The sequence below is a fragment of the Asterias amurensis genome, chromosome 8 (assembly GCF_032118995.1).
Source record: "Asterias amurensis chromosome 8, ASM3211899v1".
Taxonomy (NCBI): Eukaryota; Metazoa; Echinodermata; class Asteroidea; order Forcipulatida; family Asteriidae; genus Asterias; species Asterias amurensis.
In genome coordinates this window covers 16,748,074-16,770,721 of record NC_092655.1, presented here as the reverse complement: position 1 = coordinate 16,770,721, position 22,648 = coordinate 16,748,074, and the positions used below count along the sequence as shown (strand labels likewise).

The 22,648-nt window shown below is 39.5% G+C and overlaps 1 protein-coding gene across 2 annotated transcripts in view; it reads left to right on the top strand.

Moving 5' to 3' along the window:
* The window catches only part of LOC139940978 (cytochrome P450 26A1-like), a 30,001-nt gene extending 11,469 nt beyond the window's left edge, over positions 1-18,532 (top strand). The window contains exons 2-6 of one of the 2 annotated variants that reach the window (XM_071937386.1): positions 3,155-3,378; positions 3,995-4,495; positions 9,367-9,501; positions 10,580-10,858; positions 14,124-18,532. In XM_071937386.1, the coding sequence (XP_071793487.1) occupies positions 3,166-3,378; positions 3,995-4,495; positions 9,367-9,501; positions 10,580-10,858; positions 14,124-14,513 (1,518 nt within the window). In that variant the 5' untranslated portion in view covers positions 3,155-3,165 and the 3' untranslated portion in view covers positions 14,514-18,532. Of the gene's footprint in view, positions 1-3,111; positions 3,379-3,994; positions 4,496-9,366; positions 9,502-10,579; positions 10,859-14,123 lie in introns of those variants that run through there. The other variant, XM_071937385.1, reaches the window with a different exon arrangement.
* The last annotated feature ends 4,116 nt before the right edge of the window (positions 18,533-22,648 follow it).

The following is a 22,648-nucleotide window of genomic DNA, read 5'->3' as shown; positions in this document are numbered from 1 at the left end:
TTAAAGGCAGTGGACACTATTGGTAATTACTCAAAATAATTATTAGCATAAAAACTTTCTTGGTAATAAGTAATGGGGAGAGGTTAATAGTATAAAACATTGTGAGAAACAGCTCCCTCTGAAGTGACGTAGTTTTGTTTTCGAGAAAGAAGTAATTGTCCACGAATTTGATTTCGAGACCTCAGATTTAGAATTTGAGGTCTCGAAATCAAGCATCTGAAAGCACACAACTCCGTGTGACCATAGTGCGACAAGGGTGTTTTTTCTTTCATTAATATCTCGCAACTTCGACGACCAATTGAGCTCAAATTTTCACAGGTTTGTTATTTTATGCATATGTTGAGATACACTAAGTGAGAAGACTGGTCTTTGACAATTACCAATAGTGTGCATTGTCTTTAAGAATGGATTTACCGTTTAGATTACCCATGCCAATGTGCAACCGTTAGACAGTTCGGGTTGTGAATATAGGTTGGTGGCGCTGTGCAGCATTACTTGCGCTGTGTGATTCCGAACTAATTTTCAAAAGATATGAAAAGTTCGATTCGATCATAATTGTTGTTTTAATAAATGCAAGAGAACTATACTATCACTAAACTTGTTAATGTTGATGTTCGTCCATTTTGTGTTTTTACTTTTTCTGGTTATGCGCCCATTTTCAATTCTTCTCAATACTAATGTTATTGTTATTTTGATTATCTGTTGGAACGGAAGTAAACAATTTCTTGAAATAAAATAAAATAATAACAATATCATAGGACAAAAAAACGTGTTGCAGCTAGTCTTAGGGTCAAGCACGTGGCTTTTAGGTCACAACTATTTGTTCATTGTGCGTATACGCGTAGAGGGTTTGACTGTATTGAGCCATTTGGGTCATGGTTGCTGATTATCTCTGCTCCATTTTTCTGTCAGGTTCAGGGTTCTTTTAGGGCGGGGACGGAAGTTGCCGATAAATCGATAGTTGTATGAACTTGGTAGAGCGAGGGACGAAGCAGGGATTCCACGAATCGTTTTTACACCAAGTGTTGTTTCGGTCTCTACCATGCAGGAACAAGTTGCACAACGCGGCTACGGGCCGGATGGTCTAACTATACCTCTATATATGGTCTAACAAATTATCAACATGTGTGGATTTACAAAACAAGTTCATTACAGGCAGCAGACACGTTTGGTAATTGTCAAAGACCACTATTCTCACTAGCTGTATTCCAACATTTTTGTATGCACAAGATACAATAACAAATCTGTGAACATTTGGGCTCAATTGGTCATCGATATTGCAAGAGAATAATGAAAGAAAAAACATCCTTGTTGCATCACTTTGTGTGCTTCAAGATGCATAATAAAAGGCTTCAGCTGAAGTCTTTTATTATTATTTGAGTGAAAAAATTACCTCTTTCTCAAAAACTACGTTACTTCAGAGGGAGTTGTTTCTCACAATCTTTTATACTATCAACAGCTATCCATTCCTCGTTACCAAGTCAGTTTGTTTGCCAACAATTACTTTGAGTAATTACCAATAGTGTCCAATGCCGTGAAAATTAGTCTCCATTTTAACGTAATAAGGTATTATAAGCTTCTGCCCTATCCCGAGTTCCTTTAATGTGGGGGGGGGGGGGGGCATGGCGGAAATGAGACAACAACTCGCAGTTTAAAAATACAAACTTCTATTAAAATCACAGGAAATGTGTTGTACAACACTTCACAGTGATTGGAGGTTATACGCTTTCGTTTTTACAAGAAAAGCACTGGAAGTTATATTGCAACGAGTTTGGGGGGCAACTTGCCATCGCTTCCTTTTTGAAAATCTATATAGATATCGGATGTCAGACCTCTGCTAAAGAAAATGAAAGCTTTACGGATGCCAGAATAGCACGTCATAGTTCTTGGAAGCTTCCGAGATCATTGTGATTGGTGTTGGCAGGTTGAAGTCAGGGGTTCCTGAAAAGAAAAGAAAAGAAAAGAAAAAAAATGAAGAATGTGTTTTGATTTTCGAATTGTTGTTGAATTGTTGTTGTGCTGCAAGGCGTGTGTTCACTTCCAATGCACCCGGGTTTAATTTATGTGTATACAATGACTAACCAGGACCCAATTTCATAGAGCTGCTTAAGCATAAAAAGTAGCTAAGCACAGCAAAATTGTGCTTACAAGAATTAGGTTGCCAACCAAACTACTATGACACATGTACAACTTGTGACTGGCATCCTGCTCTTGTTTTGCTTAAACTAACAATTACTGCTTAAAGGCATTTGTAGTTATTCAAAATAATTATTAGCCTAAACCTTACTTGGTAACGAGCAATGGGGAGCTGTTGATAGTTTAAAACTTTGTGAGATACGGTTCCCTCTGAAGTTTGAGAAAGAGGTATATGTCTCATTAAAATATAGAAGACTTCGGACCTAAAGCCTTGTATTATGCATCTGAAAGCACACACATTTATGCATCAAGGATATTTTTTTCTTTCATTTTTCTCCTGCAAATTCGATTTACCAATTGAGTCCTAGGAGATGTTAAAAACTTAGGGCTAGAAGTGAGTCGTAAAACTCGTCCTAACGGTGCCTTTAAGTAGCTCTATGAACTTGGGCCCTGAGCTTTTAATGCAGTGAGTGTGTATAGCATCCCTAACTATTGGAATCGTGCTAGGATGGGAGGGGGGTATTCGATCAGCAACGTTGACCTATATCCAGCAATCGGTCATGGTTAAAGTTCGACCTCAAGAACGCATACCACTCGTCGGTGTGCACAACGTTCATCAAAGGGGGAAACATCAAAGTTTGGTTAGTTTTACATGACAAAGCGACTTCTCAGCATGTTGTTTCTTTCGCTTGAACTCACTCTGAACTTGAGCTTTAAAAAAAAAAAGCAAAAAATAAAAAAAGCACGACTCACCTATTTTTTGTTTCCAGCATCGATTTTTTTTTGTTAAGGAGGGGAGTTCATAAGTTCAGTTCCATTCTTTATTATAATAGATGTGTTTACCGGGATAAGTTTCACAACAGCCCTATGTAAATCCAGGCAGTTCGTCATCCGTCAAGCGAACCATCAGAACGCAAAAATAGTGGATCTCTGATGTACACATCTTCATCGTGCTCAGTCTTTTTTGTGTGTGTTATGTGTGCGGACTTATCAATATTTGTGAATTTTCTTGTGACAGGTTGCCGCATTATGGGCGTGGATTCACAGATGCTCGGGACGACGGGACAGTATGTTGTTCCTCTCGTCCTGCCGATCATTCTCCCGTGTGTATTGCTCCTTCTGGTGCGTCGCTTGTGGTACGAGTATAACGTGATGAGCAGAGACCCAGCGTCGGACTTGCCCCTACCGGACGGCAGCATGGGCTGGCCCGTGATAGGAGAGACCATTGGGTTCGGACTTCAGGTAGGTGTACTGGTCTTCTTTTGTTTTTTGTTTCTTGGGGTGTTTGTGCGTTTCTTTGTTTGTTTGCTTGTTCAGTAAAAGTTTGCCATTATGCTTATCATTTTTGAGTTGTATTGAATTATTTATAATTTTACCGTGAGTTTAGTTAATAGTATGTACCTACTCAATGAACCTTCAGATATAAGGCGTAGCCAGGACTTCCTCAGTGGGAAACGGAATGGGTGGGGTGGGGTTGAGTGGGGGGGGGGGGGGGGGCACAGGAGATGTCCATGGCTTTACAATGGTGATGGGGAGGGGAGGGGTATGGTTTTTGATTAAGGAGGGAGGGTCTTGCTTTCTACAAATGTTGTATATGAAGATGGATTTAGGCCTTATCGGGTTGGACCTTTATTTTCTGTTGGGTGATTTCTTTTTTTTTTTTTTTCTTTTTTTTATGGGGGGATAGGGAGGGGCACTATCGGGATTTGATTTTCTTTTGGGGCTTCGGGTTGGGGAGGGGGGATCTGTGTGGTTGGTCAGTGCCCCCACCTCCGGTTACGCCGCTGTATATTTCTCATAAGGGTTTACCTTAAGGCATAAGGAATAACAGAAGATGTGTCTCTCGCTTGCTCGACAGGGTTCGCAGTTTTACGAAAAGAAATTCCGGCAGCACGGTCGGCTCTTCAAGACCCACTTGTTCGGCCGGCCCACGGTGCGGGTGAGAGGAGCCGACAACATCCGCAAGATCCTCCACGGCGAGAACGACATCGTGAAATCTTACTGGCCTGCCACCACCCAGCTCCTGATCGGCCCAGAAAGCCTTACCCAGAGCCAGGGCGTCCACCACGTCAAACTCCGTAAGCAAGTCATGACTGCCTTTTCGCACACGGCTCTGTCCGGTTATATCTCGCTGATACATCCCATTATGATTAAGACAATACACGATTGGTGTCAGGTCCCCGGGGGTGTGGCTGGGTATCCGGAGTGTAGGCTGCTGACGTTCATGGTGGCCGGGAAGGTCCTGTGCGGTTTCGACTGCAGCAAGGAGGAGACCACTAAACTCATCGACTACTTTGAAGAGATTGTGCATTGTTTTTTCTCCCTGCCGATCAACCTACCCGGCAGTGGGTTATATAGGGTAAGTTTTGCTGGTTCAGATAACTGCTTTTTGTTTATAGGATTTTGGGCATTGCATGGTGATGAGGTATCAATACATGTATTTGGTTTGCGGTAACACCATGTGTGTGTCTTCTTGCCAGGTAGAGTTTGTTCTTAGAGAACTGTCCTGCTTTACTACCGCGGAGTAGATGTTCGGGGGTTCGGGAGACTTCTCAGGTTTGAAAAGAACTGTCATGCTTTTTTTTTTTAAACTATTACCCGGGCGGATGGTATATAAAATAGGCTGGGATTGGTCTCAACGTTTCGACTAGCTTGCTCTAGTCATCGTCAGGAGACTTTTTGTTGTAATGGAATTAAATTGTAAGAACTATTGACTAGTTCAAAACAACTTGACTGACTTGCAGTTTTCAGTCGGGCCTAAACATGAACGCAGGGTGCTTGGGCTCTTTTTGAACATCGGTCTTATCCCAGTGACAATGCCAATGTTAAAAGAAAGCCATAACAGCCCACCAAGGTGTGGTATTTGATTCGAGTTTGCAAGGTGCCAAAGTGGCAAAGTCGCTCTTAAAGAAAAACATGTCATGCCGAGAGGTTTTTTTTGGGTGGACTTTTGAAATGTCAGTGTTCTTTCTCTCTGTTAGAGTGTTCTTTCTCGCACTTACAGTGCTCTTTAAAAGAAAACGTCATAACATTAAGATGTGTTTACTCCTGCATGTGCTAGCCAAAACTTTCAGAGCTGACGTTCGAAGGCAATATTCACCAAATTGAGCAGGAGCCAATTTGACAAAGAGCTAAAAGATTGATCTTAACTGCAAATCAATCGTAGTTGCTAAGTAAAGTGTGATGCCACAATGCAAATCACTATGGTGATACTGAAAATTAATTTTGTCTTGCGATGAATTTTATTGCTTTGTGAAATCAGTCCCATCAGGGCTTTCAAAGATTTAACATTTAAGTTAATCGAAAGAGTGCGCACCTTTTACTTTTATAGCATTGGTTTTCGTTGCTCAAGTTTGTTTTGACCGCATACACTTATAGGAGGTAAAATAGTGAGTTCAATGAACTCATTCTCGCCAAAGTGCATGGAGCTTTTTTTTTTAGGAAAGGGGAAAAAACAGACGTGCTATTCGATCAGAACGTGCTTGTACCGTGCTTTGTCATCGGAGCTCCCTACGGCATTATAGATTTATATTCACACGCGGACTTCACACCAACAAAACTATAGTAACAGTGCTCATGTACAGACAGGGTTCTGAAGATTTTTCTGCCGGAGTTTTTTTTTTGAGGGGGGGGGGGGGAGGGGGGCATGAAGTTTGCCAAAAGGCTTTGCAAACTTAAACACATCCCTTAGGATACATCTAAAGCTGTTTATTATGAAATCCAAACAAATCGAACTGCGGGGGAAATTGTGTACGATTGACCCACGCGCGCCCGTGACGACGGTGTTTGAGGCAGGGTGATTGAGTTCAGAAAGAAACGACCCAAACGCAACCGAACATGATTTAATTAACATCAGTAAACGTCATCATTCATAACAACTAAACAAATAATAGCAATTATAGGTAAAAACTTGCTGCGCGGGCGAGAGGGATGGTCATATTTCCTTGTGAACATTTTCCGTTTGAGTGGAAGTGTGACTTTCAAACAAATCGAACTGCGGTGGAAATTGTGAACGATTGACCCACGCGCGCCCGTGACGACGGTGTTTGAGGCAGGGTGATTGAGTTCAGAAAGAAACGACCCAAACGCAACCGAACATGATTTGATTAACATCAGTAAACGTCATCATTCATAACAACTAAACAAATAGAAGCAATTATAGGTAAAAACTTGCTGCGCGGGCGAGAAGGATGGTCATATTTCCTTGTGAACGTTTTCCGTATGAGTGGAAGTGTGACTTTTTCAAAATTTGTGGAGCGAAAATAATTGAACATGATTCGAAATTATTAACATCAGGAAAACGTCATCATTCATTGTAAATTAATCAAGTAATAACAGTTCTAGTTAAAATTGGATGTGCATAGGCAAGAACAATTATTGAAGGCCCTATGTTCTTGTGGACGCTTTCCGTTTGATGGGAATTAATGTGCATCTTTCAAACTCTGTAAGCGAAGGGATTGTTATGCCTTGGGTTTATCCACAACTGGTTCACTTTTATTCGCCATGAAGTTGGCAACGTAGCATTGATGTTTCATAGAAAATTCATGCAACAACTTTGTATTGAAGATAATGATAGTAGTGCTGCAGATTTTGAGAAATGAGTAAAACAATGTCACGAACATAATCTTTGCCTCATCTAGTACGTTTTACAAGCACAAATAATGTTCATCTCACTGAGACGAAAATTCTGTTGGATGACCTTTTTTTATATACTAATTTCTCAAAAACTACAGCACCTCAAAAATTAACATTTTAAAGGCAGCGGACGTTTTTGGTAGTTACTCAAAATAATTATCAGCATAAAACCTCACTTGGTAACGAGTAATGGGGAGAGGTTGATAGTATAAAACACTGTGAGAAACGGCTCCCTTTAAAGTAACGTAGTTTTCGAGAAAGAAGTAATTTTCCACGAATTTGATTTCGAGACCTCAAGTTTAGAATTTGAGGTCTCGAAATCAAGCATCTGAAAGCACACAACTTCGTGTCACAAGGGTGTTTTTTCTTTCATAGTTATCTCGCAATTCCGACGACCAATCGAGCTCAAATTTTCACAGGTTTGCTATTTTATGCATATGTTGGGATACACCAAGTGAGAAGACTGGTCTTTGACAATTACCAATAGTGTCCATTGTCTTTAAGGAAAGGTTTTTTCCATCATTATCTTCAAACTGTATAAGTTTAATATAAAGCTGTGGACATTGTGTTTTGTGTCCAAGAAAAGGTACCTGTCAGAGATTGGCAGCTCTATGAAATCAGCCGTCGATTTCAAAAAGAGTTAGGACTCGTCTTATCTCGAGTTAGGACGAGTAACTCGTCCTAACTTATGATTAATCTTAAGGTCTGCATGCTACAGTGCAGGGTTGGGACTCGTCCTAAGTCCTAAGATTAATCTTTAGTTAGGAAGAGTTTTGTGAAATCGTCGGCTCGCCCATGAGATGGTGCATAAATTAATTTGGTCAATCACAGCGCATTAACAAATATGACACTGGGGGAATAATCCCATTTTGTTTTTTTATTACCCACAGTACCTTCGCTTTCTGACTCATAGCTTTCAGATATCATGGTTATCATTTCCACAGGCTGCTTCATCTACCAATAAATTGCACTTAATTTCCATTTCGTTTTGGTTGCTATATTATGACCTTCAACTGGCACAGGAATTTGGGCCTTTTTATCCCACTTTAAGAAACTTTGTCATACGTCATCAAAAATGAATTCAAACATCTGTATATTTTCATGCTGTATTGAAGACGACTTTAGGTTACGAGTGCCCTATTTTTGGAATGGCATTGTCCCTAACGTTCAGTCCGCCCACACATTATTTTCTCTTTTCTTTCGTTTTTTAAAGTTTTAATATTTCGCAATGTCGTATTGACATATACTTTAAGCAGTTATTTAAGCGTGAAGTAAACACATATACTAAACAATAACGATTGTTTCCCCTATTGCGATATACACGAACTGTTTAAACGTTCAGTTCAGTTCAGTTCAGTTTAGTTCAGTGCCCTTCAATATAAGCAATAATTCCCCAAGATTATGTTTTGTTCCTTACAAGAAAATGGCACTGCGCGCGATTAACAAACTTTAAAGGGCTGGTACACGTTTGGAAATTACTCAAATCAAAAAACTGACTTGGTAACGAGCATTGGAGACCTGTTGATAGTATAAAAAAAAATGTGAGAAACAGCTCCCTCTAAAGAATTAAAGCATAGATTTTGAGAAAGAGGTAATTTTTCACTAAAATAATAAAAGACTTCTAGCTTTTATTCGTATTTGAAAGCACACAAATTCGTCCAACAAGGGTGTTTTTTCTTTCATCATTTTCTCCCAACTCCGATGACCAATTGAGCTCAAATTTTCACAGGTTTGTTATTTTATGCATATATTGAGATACACCAAGTGAGAACACTGGTCTTTGACAATTACCAATAGTGTACCTTCCCTTTAAAGGTGTAGTACAGGATTTGGAGCTGACAAAATAGTCGCAGAGTGTGTTCATGTTCTGTGTGATCAGCCATTATACATGAAATAGCAAACCTGTGCAAATCTGTTGTGTGGGTCAGGAGAAAATATTAAGTATTAATTTCCCAAAATTATGTTTTTGGACCTTGCAAGAAATGACACGGCGCGCGAATAACAAGGTTTTAAGGTGCGATACAGGATCGGTATAGAGCTGACAAAATAGTCGCAGAGAATGTTTTTTTTTTTGTTATCAACCATTGTACATGAAATATCAAACCTGTATAAAACCTGGGCTTAATCCGTTGTGTGAGTCAGAGGAAAAAAATGAAAGAAGAAAAGAAAAATGCCAAAATTTCAGCATGTTAACATTGTCCTTATCGTTCGTTGTTTACTTTAGGTTTTCAAAAATATTTCCTTATCGTTCGTTGTTTACTTTAGGTTTTCTCGAATAGTATTACATCATTTCAGATGGAAATGTTACAGAGAAAAATGGTTCCATGAAATTCATAGTCAATAAGCTTCCAGACTAAAATTAAACAGTAAAAGTTTTATCCGTAAAAGTCAAAGATGATATTTGTACCATCAACTAAAATGAAGACTTTGTGTCAAATCGGCCTCCACTGTTTATTTTCTTTGACAGTATTTATTAACCTTTAAAAATATTCGCTACTACATTGTTTGCACTCTGTATTAAGCTGTGTTTTGACAGTTTGGAAATAAATGTGAATTGAAGTGAATAAACCTCGTGCGTCCCCCTATTTCAAACAGGGCCTGAAAGCACGTGACTACATCAGACAACGGATTATGGAGAATATCACTCTGAAGGAAACGGATGATACCCAGGATGCTTTGCGAATTCTAATGGATCAAAAGAATGAGGCTGAAGAGACACCTTCTCATGAGGTAATTTTTTTATTTCAAAATATATATATCTTTTTTTGGTTTCAGAATGAAAAATTTACCAACACAATTTCACAGAGAGAGCTGCTCGATTTCATTAGGCAGTAAATACTTTTGGTAATGAAAATGGTAAAAGACCAGTAGCCGATTTCACGAAACACTAGGATTAATCCTATCTCTAACGTAGGATGGGTTCAATGCGTCCTACGTCTTCGGACAGGGAATTTAACTCGGCCTAAGTCCTAGATTAATGTTGGGAAGAGTTTGGTGAAATCAACGGCAGGTCTCATAGAGCTGCTACTATGCAGACAATATTGCCTCATAATTACTGTTTGCATTAGCAAGAATGCAGGGTTACCTGTCACAAAATTGTACATGTAAAAGCTGTTTGGCTGGTAACCTTATTCTGTAAGCACATTTGTTGTGCTTAGCTATTTTTGTGTTTAAGGACAATGGACATCTTTGGTAATTATGAAAGAAAAAAAACAACCTTGTCTCACGAAGTTGCGTGCTTTCAGAGGCTTGATTTCGAGACCTCAAATTCTAAACTTGAGGTCTCGAAATCAAATTCGTGGAAAATTACTTCTTTCTCGAAAACTCAGGGGGAGCCGTTTCTCACAATGTTTTATACCATCAACCTCTCCCTATAACTCGTTACCAAGTGAGGTTTTATGACGATAATTATTTTGAGTAATTACCAATAGTGTCCACTGCCTTTAAGCAGCTCTATGAAATTGGGCTCACTCTCACTTGGTGTATTTTTTATTTATATATTTATTTATTTATTTATTTATTTATTTATTTATTTATTTATTTCATATTTACCCTTGGAAGAGCTTTCAGCAACTACAAACATACATCAACATTTTAAAATTGCGTTGATATAAATATATATGTATAGAAAACTAAATGGTTAAATAGCCGAATTTAATAAAAAGAGACAACAGCAAAAAAAAAATCTTTACAACAAGAATAAGTTTGATTAGAGTATGGGAATATTGTGGTATTGGAACTCTCTCTCTATCACAAATCGGGCATCACATAAGTTAACACAATTTTGGGGTTTTTGTTTTTTACGCAGAACATAGCAACAAACGCGATTGACCTTCTGGTTGCTGGGTACGCCTCTACAGCCAGTGCCGCATGTAGCGTCATAATCCAACTGTACAAGAACAGACAGATTCTCACCAAGGTGAGGGAAGAGCTGAAAGAGCACGGCATGGACGTGAGCGGCAGCCAGCTGACTCTGCTAAAGATAAATGAACTCAAGTACGTCACGAGCGTTGTCAAGGAAGTGTTGAGAATGTCGCCCCCTATCGGTGCAGCCTTCAGGAAAGCACTGCGGACATTTGAGTTGGATGTAAGTGTTGTGCATATGCGAGATTGCATTTTTCAGCGTTAACCGTAATATCGGTTCACGTAAAGACCATTGTGAATGCCGCTTGTCTCTGAACCGTGATCCGGGTAGGTTTCAACGCGGTTCTAAATGGAGATAGTGCCTGTGAAAAGGCCTTTTAAAATTCTCTTAAAACTGTGGCTTGGGACCGATATCACCACAGCCGCAATGTGTCTTTCTATGATGACTGTATACTGCGGCAGGTGGCGTTCTGGCAAAGTTTGTTCTAATTTCAGGTCTGTTGCCAAATCCATTAGTCAAAAAAAAAAAAAAGGGTAGAATAATTTCAGCTAGTCAAATCAACAACTCTGCAAAGCATCAGGAATAAATCGGGCCGGACTCGACTCCGCTGCGGGTGAATGCTTATGCGAAGTCTCCATGAGTAGTTCTGCCTTGGTTCGCTCGGTGTTTTTTTCCTTCTTTTCGGCATGGCGCCAAAAGTGCCGACCAATTGTCAGATCATTATGGTGCTCATCGATCGAAAGGTTCAAAAGTTCAGTGATATATTATTTTGTTTTCGTCTTTCGTAAAGGGGGATAAATTCACTTTGGGAAAATCCACATTTATTGTGGCTGATTCAGGCATTGAATAACACGAAGACCACTTGACCTCCTTTGCCCGTGGTCTTGGCATTCGTACCCCTTCCAATGTTTTTTTTTAAAACTTGTCCTCATCGATCGAAAGGTTCAACATAAGTTCAGTGATGTATTACGTTGTTTTCGTCGTAATGGAATACAATTTGCTTTGGAAAATCTACATTTTGTTTTGCGGGAGGGCATTGCAGTGATTCAGGCCTGGAAATACACAGAGGAAGGCCATGACCCCCGTTGCCCCTGATCTTGGCCTTGGTGCCCCTTCAAAAGCTGTCCTTAAACTTGTGCTCATCGATCGATGTTTTGTTTTCGTCTTTCCGTATAAGGGGATAATTTCCTTTTGGAAATCCACTTTTCCCCGTTGCCCCTGGTCTTGCTTGGCCTTGGTGCCCCTTCAACAGTTTTCCTTAAACTTTAAGCTTTTCAAATGGAACTGCCTCTTTGCAAAATGGAAATGCCTTGCCCTCTCAAAGATGCAATTCCAGCCCTGGGGCCAATTCAAAAAGCCTGTAAGCACAAACTTGCTAAGCACAGAAAAGTATTGCTAAACATAAACAGGTAATCAGACAAAATTACGTATGTTAACATTGTTGTGACTGGTGGCCCACTCAATTTTGCTAAGCAAAGAAATTTGTCAAGCAGTACTTTGTGAATTGGACACTGGCAATTTGTTTGCGAGAGGAGACGAGTAGAAGTTATCGGAGGTGGGTTGGGGCGGGGGGGGGGGGAGGGGTCAAGCCAGGAGACGGTGAGCACACGATATGGCAGCCTGTCAAATCACAGTTTGTACCCAGAATGACAACCTGTACAATTGAGTGACAAGAAATAATAATGTTGACAACCGCTACAGGCCATTAGATAGGGTGGGTATTATATAGTATAGCCAGCCGAAAGTGTTGGTTCGGGCTTGTTTACGCTATCTTTAAAATACGCACCTTCAGCATGCAACAAAAGGCCACATCATGACCCGGTCCTGTGCACAATGTTTTCGCACGAGCTCCTCACAATCCATCGACTTTCAATGAAAATAAAAATGAAAAAAAAAAAAACAGTATACCCTGACGCGAATCCGCAGGGAACCCCGTCAAAATCATATTGTACCCCAGCGTGAAGTTTGGCAAATGAGAAGCAACAAAACAAAATGAAGGGTATATCACTCGTTGTAGTGTGGGTAGATAAAAAAAGGCGCTAGGCATACTGCCAATACGCTGTCATAATTCTTTTGTTAGTAATCGAAATTGGAATGGTAAAAAAGAAAAAGTTTCACTGATATGGCAAGGTCATAGCTTTACTGGGCCAAAAAAGTGTGAACTTTTCACGTTTGACCTAGAATCTTGTGACATCACCAGAAACTGAACTTACATCTACGTCCCCACGGGGGGTCGAGGTAAATTGAGGAGCAAGTAGCGATCATAGATCAGAGCCTGTTAGAAGATAAATTACCGGTGCCGATAATAATTTTAATTTTGGGTTGGCATCTTTAAAGTGATGTCATCACTCAGTTTCGATTTATGTGGTGGATGATGACGTAGGAATGGCAATTATTGAAAGTCTAACACTATGATGGAAATCGTGCTGACACGCCAGTCAAATTGTGGTCAAGTGGTAAGACCGCAGGACTTGCAATCACAAGGCTGTTGTAGGTTCGAACCTTATACAAGCTACAACCGCTCAATGTTAGAATACATTATTGTATTGTCTAGTTACTGAATTTCAACTTCTTGACATGTGCAATTCACAATCATAGGCGTCAAACCACCAAACGCACCCCAAAAAACACAACAAACGCACCCACCCCCCCCCCCCCCAAAAAAACAGCTCAAGACCTCTACACACAAACGCAAAGTTTTCATTTTCACAAAGACAGGCTTTGTCTTAAGTTAGTCAACGAGGAATCAATCTAAAACGTTAAGATTCATCGTTTGGTTTTTGTCGACGTAATGCGCACATTTATAAGCCAAATTTTCAAGAAAGATACTATGGTAAAAGTCACATGTGAAAGTTTCAGCTTGATACAGTGTCTACTTGCTGAGAAAACAGCAAAAAACCGTCACTGTATTTCCACACGGATGCGAATCCATCCACGGTTTAGCGGGGTGACAGCGGGTACCAGCCGTATTTCTGGCCGCAGCATTCGCGAACGGACACCAACACTCTCTGAGAATCTGAATCTGAGAAATGGTCGTTAATCGTTTCTCAGATTCAAATATTTTGATGGTGGAAAACAGATTTGGCGCGCCGGATCATGTTTGCAGCGCACGCCAACACGCTGGAAATTATTATACGAACGAGCATTCCCTGATGATAAAGCCCTTCAACTGCCATGTTTTATTTCTTTAACTGCACTTTTGTGACTAAGCAGCAAGGTGAACCTCGTTTTAAAGCCATTGGACCCTTTCGGTAAAGAAAAAAAAAAGTTCACAGATTTACAAATAACTTACAGGGTTTACAGAAGGTAGTGGTGAAATACTTCTCTTGAAATATTATTACATGAAATGCTTTACTTACAAGTGGGCCTTGGACAATACTGTTTACCGAAAATGTCCAATGGCTTTAAACAGAAACAAAAACACGACTGAAAAGGATTGTACTTTCTGTACACAACCCCATCTAATTTTTCTTTTTTAATCCTACAGGGAAAGCAAATCCCCGCTGGTTGGACCGTGTTATATAGCATCAGAGAGACCATCGACTTCTCCGATGTCTTCACCGACAAAGCCAAATTCGATCCCGATCGCTTCGCGTCAGAGAGGCGGGAGGACAAGACCGGCGACCGGTACAACTTCTGCATCTTCGGCGGTGGCTCCAGGTCTTGCATCGGGAAAGCATTTGCTGTCTTGTTGCTGCGCATGCTCGTTATCGAGCTGGCCAGAACGTGTAATTGGGAATTGCTGGAGCCGGACACACTAAAGATCGCCCACTTACCAACGCCGCATCCAGTGGATGGTATGCCGGTGAAGTTCACTAAACTTGAAGATGTTGACCATAATGCTAATAGCGTGGTGTTTAACTGCGAGTCTGAGTAAGACGAATGGTGATTCCCAACACTGTCAATCTTGGGTCAAAAATGACCCAGACTCATGGTCCCAAAGGGCCTGACACAGTGTGGCGAGAGATTCTGTCCCCCCGGAGATTCTGTGCCCCCCCCCCCCCCATATGGTGACCTATGTACAAACTATACTTCTGATAGCGCCCTCTTTTGAATCCTACTTCTCCAGCCCATGTTAATTTCCCATAAGGGGGATGTTTTTAGAGTGCTGACTCCCCATACCCGGTGCATTTTGTTACTATTTTGTTTAAACATTTTCCATTATACATTAGTTTTTCTGGCACTGATTGCTTACAGGGCTCAATTTCATAAAGCATGTTAGCACACAAACATGCTTAGCACAGAAAACTTCTGCTCAGCAAAAAATACGTTACCAGCCAAATACGTTACCATACAGTTAACCAATGTTGCTGCGACTGTTACCCCGATCATTTCTTGCTTAATAATGATAATAATAATAACTCGTTTTTATATAGCGCTTTTTCACACCCGGAGGGCGTCCCAAAGCGCTTCACATTATTACCCCTGGTCACTGGGCCTTAATTCACTCCTTAAACCATCTCAGCTCCCTGGTGGGGAGTTGCAGCCAGGTGCAACATGTATATGCGCTAGTCGGCTAAATCGAATTTTGCTAAGCAGAATTCTCTGCTTAACAGCTTTATGAAGTTGGGCCAAGGACAATCAACTTAATTTACTGATATTTCTACAGTGCATGGCGCAGGTTTATTCAAACCCTTTACAGACCAAATTACCCTACAGATATAGATAGCCATCCACACTTCGTCACTATTCAAGCTAATAGGGTTTTTCGCCATCGCTGCTTCAAATTTGCAGAAGATACTTTTTTGATAGTCATTAATTTGAAGTGATAATAATTCTTAAAAGGCACTGAACACCTTTGGTAATTGTCAAAGACCAGTCTTTTCACTTCTCAACATAATGCATAGAAAAAACTATGAACATTTTAGCTCAATATTGGTCGTCAAAGTTGCGAGAGAAAAATGGAGAGAAAAACACCCTTGTTCCACAAGTTTTGTGCTTGCAGATGCTTGAATTGAAGACCTCAGCTGAGGTCTCGAATTCAATTCGATTATTCAAATATTAGAATATTCTAATATTTTAGTGAGAAAATGCTTCTTGCTCAAAAACTACATTACTTCAGAGGGAGTCGGGTTTTTTCACAATATTAACAGCTCTCCATTGCTCGTTACCATAAGTTGTTATGCTAACAATTATTTTGAGTAATTACCAATAGTGTCCAGTGCTTTTAATCTGCCTACTATATGGCGGTTTTTCTTTTTTTTCGTAATAACTTAAGTTAACATTGGATTGTTCATTATTTTTTTCTTATTCTCAAGGTATTCTATTTAGCGCGATGAGTTAGCAATAATAATTATATGCTGTAGATAAATACGGGTACAGGTTATATTAATATTATTGGTATAAGCATATATTAACTTTGCTAACTTAAGCTGTTTTTTTGTTTGTGTTTTGAACACAAACGAATACTGGTTGGTGGTGTTCCGATGTGTATAGTTATCAAAGATGCACACAATTGGTAAGATACTATTTTATAAAAATGCATCTACAATGTATACTTCAGAAGTATTCAAAATAGTATGTGCAGAGAAAGAACACTTCCCTGTATGTACTTATGTTAATTATTGATATTGTTTTCGAGCTTGTACACATCTTACTGCCAGAACTCCGAGCGTATTTTAAGTCTCTTCAATAATACCATAATATGCATTGTAAAAACTTCTCTGATATTTTTCGCACTTCCGGGATCCTACCGTGACCTCTGACCCTAAGCTTAAAATAGCGAACCATAGGCCGGATGCCTCTTTGTTGCTTGAGCAACTATATGGCAGTTCCAGTGTTGTTTTTAGCTTTGGTAAATTAATCCACAAATTGTCTTAGGAAACATGACAACATAACACCTTTTACATGCACACTCTAAAAACAGTCTTAAGATTTTCAACAAAACACTGTTTATTAAGATGGCGGCTGGGATGGTGACGTCATTAATGCATATGATCTATTTGGAAACGGGAGATCAAATTTATGCAAATAAAACGAAACTATCGAGAATATGTATTAAAGTAAGAAGTGTTGTATATTTAAAAGCATTTAAAAAAAATTGTATATATTATTATTATTATTATTATTATTATTATTAATATTAACTTGCATAATGTAGTATTTTAATCCAAATTGGGAAATGTAAATAATAATTGTTTATGAAACGTGGTGTACGAATTTTACGCGATAGGCTTTTGAATTTGTGGATTTATAGCTAAACAAGCGATGGCACGAAATCTTACCTGATCAGTGTCGGTCTATAGAAAAGGTTTTAAAGAAGCTAGCTGTTACGTCATACTTTACGAATGGGGACTTTCTGGACGCTAGGTGGCAGCAGACTTACCAGGTAAATTAATTGTTCTTGGTAATGTGCGCATGCTTAGAGCTATGAAACATTGGAAATTAAATGTGCTACCGCCTATTGTTCCAAAGTCTCCCTTTAAAACCTACGATTTAAGAGATGGATTTTTAATACCACTCGCTCTACTCTAAAAACTCTAGAGTCAGGAATTGACCTCGATCCAGATCCAATATTTAGGTCAGTTTGACTCAAAATCTGTGTCAATATGACCCGAAATGGACCAAGTTGGTGAGGCTCAAACCTTCCTCTGACCAGTTTCCTGGTCAACCTGACTCGGAAATGAGTCGGGTTCCATTGAAACACGAAATCGGGTCAATTCTGACTTAGGCTGGAGTTTGAAGAGTAAGTTATTTTCTCCACTGTTTTTTTTTCTCCCGCGGTGTTACGTTGAAACTTCATTACACGCTTCTGGCTCTGCGTTTACATTACAATGTTGTGAACTATATCCTTTCTTTTCAAATTTTGTTTACCATAGAAAATATTTAATAGATGTTAAGTTTAACAGATGTTAATTCGTTGCAGTACCCGCTGTTAAAACTTTTTATTCTAACTGCCTCTAGCTACCGGGCAATCTTGGTGGTCCAGTTGGTAAGACACTGCTCTAAAATTGCAAAGGTTGTGGGTTCGAATCCCATATGAATAATATGCCTGTGATTTTGTTCACGAAAAAATTACTCACTGAGTATACAGTGCTAACACATACATCGGTGTATATCGATAATATTTATACGATTTTTAAATTGTTTTGTTATTTTTAGGTCATAGGGGTTGGGTTGAACGAGTTCTGTTTTACCTCCTTCATCACAGTATTTAAGAGTTTGCTTGAATGTGTTTTTACCAATTCCTGGCGCGGTTTTATTTACTATGATATCTTATAAAAAACAGGCCCCTTATTAATAATAATAAGACCGAAGAATATATAGCGCGCGTATTTACCAACAAGGTACTCTAGGCAGTTCGTATATAGTGGGGATTTTCTTCAGAAAGATAGGTTATTGAAGTTATGAATTCTGAGACCCAATTATGTTACACCTTATAAGGGTTCAGTGTGCTAAAAAGTGCATATTAATTTATGTTTTGATAGACAAAAATATTTTCAGACAACAGCAGTGCCCTCTGCGGATCTTTATTCCGTTTCATTCATCGGTTTGGGCATCGTGAAGTCTTTTAAAACTTTTTTTCTCATTTTCTTTTTTTACGAAATCGCCCGGTTTTGGAAGTGTGTCCATTTAAAAAGGATAAGAATAATTCACACAGCATATTTTTACGAGACTTCAAGACAAACTGCCCCTTGAAGAATCTGTTTCGATGATACTTTAAAGCCACACAACCATGGGAACGAGGTTGGGTTTTACGTTTTCAGCTAAGTTTTGTTTTACCATTACAATTTTCTTTTGCCATATTTTATTTGTTTTCATTTAAAAAGCCTATATTATTTCATCACACGTCGTAAATTTGTCTTCCAAAACCGAGTTTTTAAATAAAAATGCATTTCATACTTACTGTAAATTAACTCTCTGTTTGATATTTCATTAAAAGAAATAGATTTTGTAAACAAAATACATTATCTGTGATTTTTGTTTTCAAAATTATTGTGATGTATTGTCTTAACGTTCCTTTAAGCTAAAGAAGTAGTCCCAGCTGAGTTCCTACCTTCACCCAGGGAGCAGGATGGGTTTATGCGTCCTAACGGGTGCGGAACATAACTCGTCCTAAGTCCTAAGATTAAGAGTTTGGTGAAACCGTAGAGTTTAGACCGACGGCCGGTGTCGCATGCAATTATGTCCTCTATGCAATACTATCTGGAGGACATTATTGCATATGCAAAAATGTCCGCCGGACGGTTTTGCATATGCAATCGTGTCCGCCCGGACGCTGCTGCATAATGCAATTGTATCCGCACGGACACATTTGCATAATGCAGCTGTGTTCGCACCCGTGCAAAACCGTTCTTGCAGTAAATTAAACGCCCTTGGTCGACGGAACTTACATTCGCCATTTTTTTTACAGGCTAAGTGCATGTCATGAATGACATTGGAAATGTTCGGCCGTTAGGTATTCGCTGCAATCATGTGAATATTTATGATGCATTTACGTAGGTTCAGTTCGTGCACGCTCGCTTACGCGCGCACATACATGTACAGTCATGTACATGTCCACCGGACGGTTTTTGCATAGCCCCGGACACGATTGCATATGCAAAGGTGTCCGGATCGGACAGTATTGCATGGCGAACACAATTGCATCTGACACCGGTGTCCCTGGGAATTTCGTCCGCCGGGGACTTTGTCTCCCCTTGGGAAATTAACATGAGCTGGATGAGGGGAGGGGGGGGGGGGTCAACTCGTAAATTGTCTTCCCAAAATGACACGCACCGTGAGCCTACAATGTTTGAGATAAAGAGTAATAGGGTGAAGTAGAGACAGTATACTCAGGTATAGAGGGCGCCATTTATCCTTATTGGCTTGTCAAGCCAGTGGACACTCCACCACACACACTCATTTCTTTGATTGTAATTCAAATAATATTATTCTTCCAGCAATCGTTGCTCAAGATGTCGCGTGGCATAATCCCTCCAATAATTGAGTCTTCATTGTATTATAAGAATGTCAGGAATTCTTAAGGTTATTTCAAGAGTGGTGAACGGTCTGTATGTATACAAGGGGAAAAGAGTGTGTGCAGATTATATATTGGGGTGGGAACGGCAATGCGACACTGAGGTTCTCCATCTTGGAGACATGGGTTCTGAACCTTAGGAGAGCCGCCCCCCGCCCCTTCCCGTCCCTTCAGGATCGAACCAAACAGCAAAAAGGTATGATAACTCTTACATATCCAATAAATCAAGACATTATTGAACTGTTTTGTCATTTCGTTGACAGTTGTTTTGCAGTCCGACTGCTTGCCCGCCCTCTTTTGAAGAATACACACGTGCAAACTGAGGTTTGTAATTGGTAGCGCCGTGTGTAAATCTCTTTTGTGTAGTGTCTGATCTGAACGGATCCAGTGGTTGACAACTCACTGCATAAACAGTCATGCACCGAAGCACATAGTTTGTAAATCCCACAATTGCTGTTAATCCAAAATTTCAAGGTCAACGTAAGAAGTTGGTTGGCCCGATTTTTTACCCAAAATTATCTTTCTATTATTTTGTCTGACATTTTTTTTACTGGACGAGTTTTCAACTTACATAGGATGGGATGTTGTTTCAAAACGAAAATATTTAGAAACTTTTTCTTCTTCTTTTTTTTTTTCACAAAGAAGTGACTATTTACAAACGCGTTGAGGAAACTTTGAACGAAATAAACAGTCATAATAATTGTGAGATATAACAAAAAGTGAGGAATGTATCGAAGTGACAAGGAAAAGGAAAAACAATTTTCGCATGCCACTATAATTATAATCGAATTGGTTGTTGCATACAACTAAGGCTAAGTAAACAAAACAAAATACCAGTTGATTGTCTGGGTTTTTCCAAAAAGAGTAGGATGAAGGCCTTTTTTATTTTTAATCTTTTTAATTTCTTTCAAAGGTGGCCGCCAAATATTTTACTTCAAACTGGCCGCCAGTTCTTCAGTTTAAAGTCGGCGCTTACTTTATGTTTACAAGGTCTTAACAGATCATAAGTTAGATGAAAAATACACAGAAACTGTGTCTTAAAAAAAATGTATAATGGAAAACATTGAAAAAAGGATGCGGCCTCAAAATAGGTTGATAAATAAAATAGTGGTTTTTTTTGAGGGGGGGGGGGGGGGGGGCTCACTTACCAAAGTGGACCGATGGTATAAATGCTCAAACATAGCCAGTGGCCTGCTGTTCGACCCTAGCAGAGACGTTTTTGAGAAAGACTCTGATGGGGTCGAGACGCCAGGCCACTATTTATTTTTGTTTCAAAAGTGAACTTAAAACCACATTTGTTTGAATACATTAGTAGCATCGACTTGGAGATCATATCATTTAGTGTGGTAGGGCCTACTACAGAACTATTGCGAAACTCGGATTGGACAAGTATTTGTTAAACCCTCTACTGATGGGATTTGCAGCCGGCCCCGGTCTGACATCACCGCATTCGGTTTTTACCAAATGCCAATGGACTCCAAATATTGCCCAATATTGGCAAGCATAGCCACGTGACGGAGTAAATAAACTTTTTTTAATTTTTTATTATTGACTGTTTGTCATTGCTGGGAAACAGTGTTGCACTGTAAGGTTTTCCAGGGCGTTGTGTTAAAAAAAAACTCCTCATCAGAAGTACAAAGACTCATTGAAGACGATTTGTTGTTAACTTCATGCAGTCTAATTACGTGCCCCAAGGTGCCCAAGATAGATTTTTTTTTTACTTTTCCCCCATCCCACTTTCTTTTATTTTCCTCAAATCATTAAGATGTCATCATTTCTCTGGAATAAGGCAAATGCCACATCCTTAAGTCCAGGTAGTTCTCTTAAAGGCAGTGGACACTTTTGGTAATTGTCAAAGACAAGTCTTCTCTCTTGGTTTATCTCAACATATGCATATAAAATAACAAACCTGTGTAAATTTAAACTCAGTCGGTCATCGAACTTGCGAGATAATAATGAAAGAAAAAAACACCCTTGTCACACGAAGTTGTGTGCGTTTAGATGGTTGATTTCGAGACCTCAAGTACTAAATCTGAGGTCTCGAAATCAAATTCGTGGAAAACTACTTCTTTCTCAAAAACTATGGCACTTCAGAGGGTGCCGTTTCTCACAATGTTTTATACAATCAACCTCTCCCATTACTCGTTATTAAGTAAGGTTTTATGCTTATAATTATTTTGAGTATTGTTACCAATAGTGTCCACTGCCTTTAATCCCTGGACACCCCCTGCTCGGTATTCCAGGAATGCCCAGTACCACCGTACCACTCTTCCTTCTCACAGGCTCTGGGTGAAAGTTCGGACATGACTAATAATGACATCACACCGACCGACAAACAAGAACTTACAAACTCATTGCATGGAATTTTGGTAAATTACCGAACGAGAATTATTGCTCATTTCAAATACAGACACGAAGAGTAACAACACCCCCCCCCCATTCAAACTTATAAATTGCAGGCCTGGACAAATCTTGTTTAAAGACAATGGACACTATTGGTAATTGTCGATGACCAGTCTTCTCACTTGGTGTATCTCAACCTATGCATAAAATAACAAACCTGTGAAAACTTGAGCTCAATCGGTCGTCGAGGTTGCGAGATAATAATGAAAGAAAAAACTCCCTTGTCACATCACACGAAGTTGTTGGCTTTCTGATGCTTGATTTCGAGACCTCAAGTTCTAAACTGTTTCTCACAATGTTTTATACTATCAACCTCTCCCCATTACTCGTCACTAAGAAAGGTTTTATGAAGTTAATTATTTTGAGTAATTACCAATAGTGTCCACTGCCTTTAAAAGAGGCCGCAAAACGGTCATTTTACCCTGCAAGTATTACAATTACAATGTACGCTGCGCAGCAGGCTTAAAGAAATACGTTGACTTGAATCGGTCCAGTTGGTCTTTGAAAAGCGTTTGTAACCGTTTGTTATAAAATGCATATGGCTGGAAACATGTTTAAAAAGTAGAATACAATGATCCACACCTATTCGCCTCGAAATTGCGTGGTTTTCCTATTACTTTGCAAACTAACACGGTCGGCCATTTATTGGA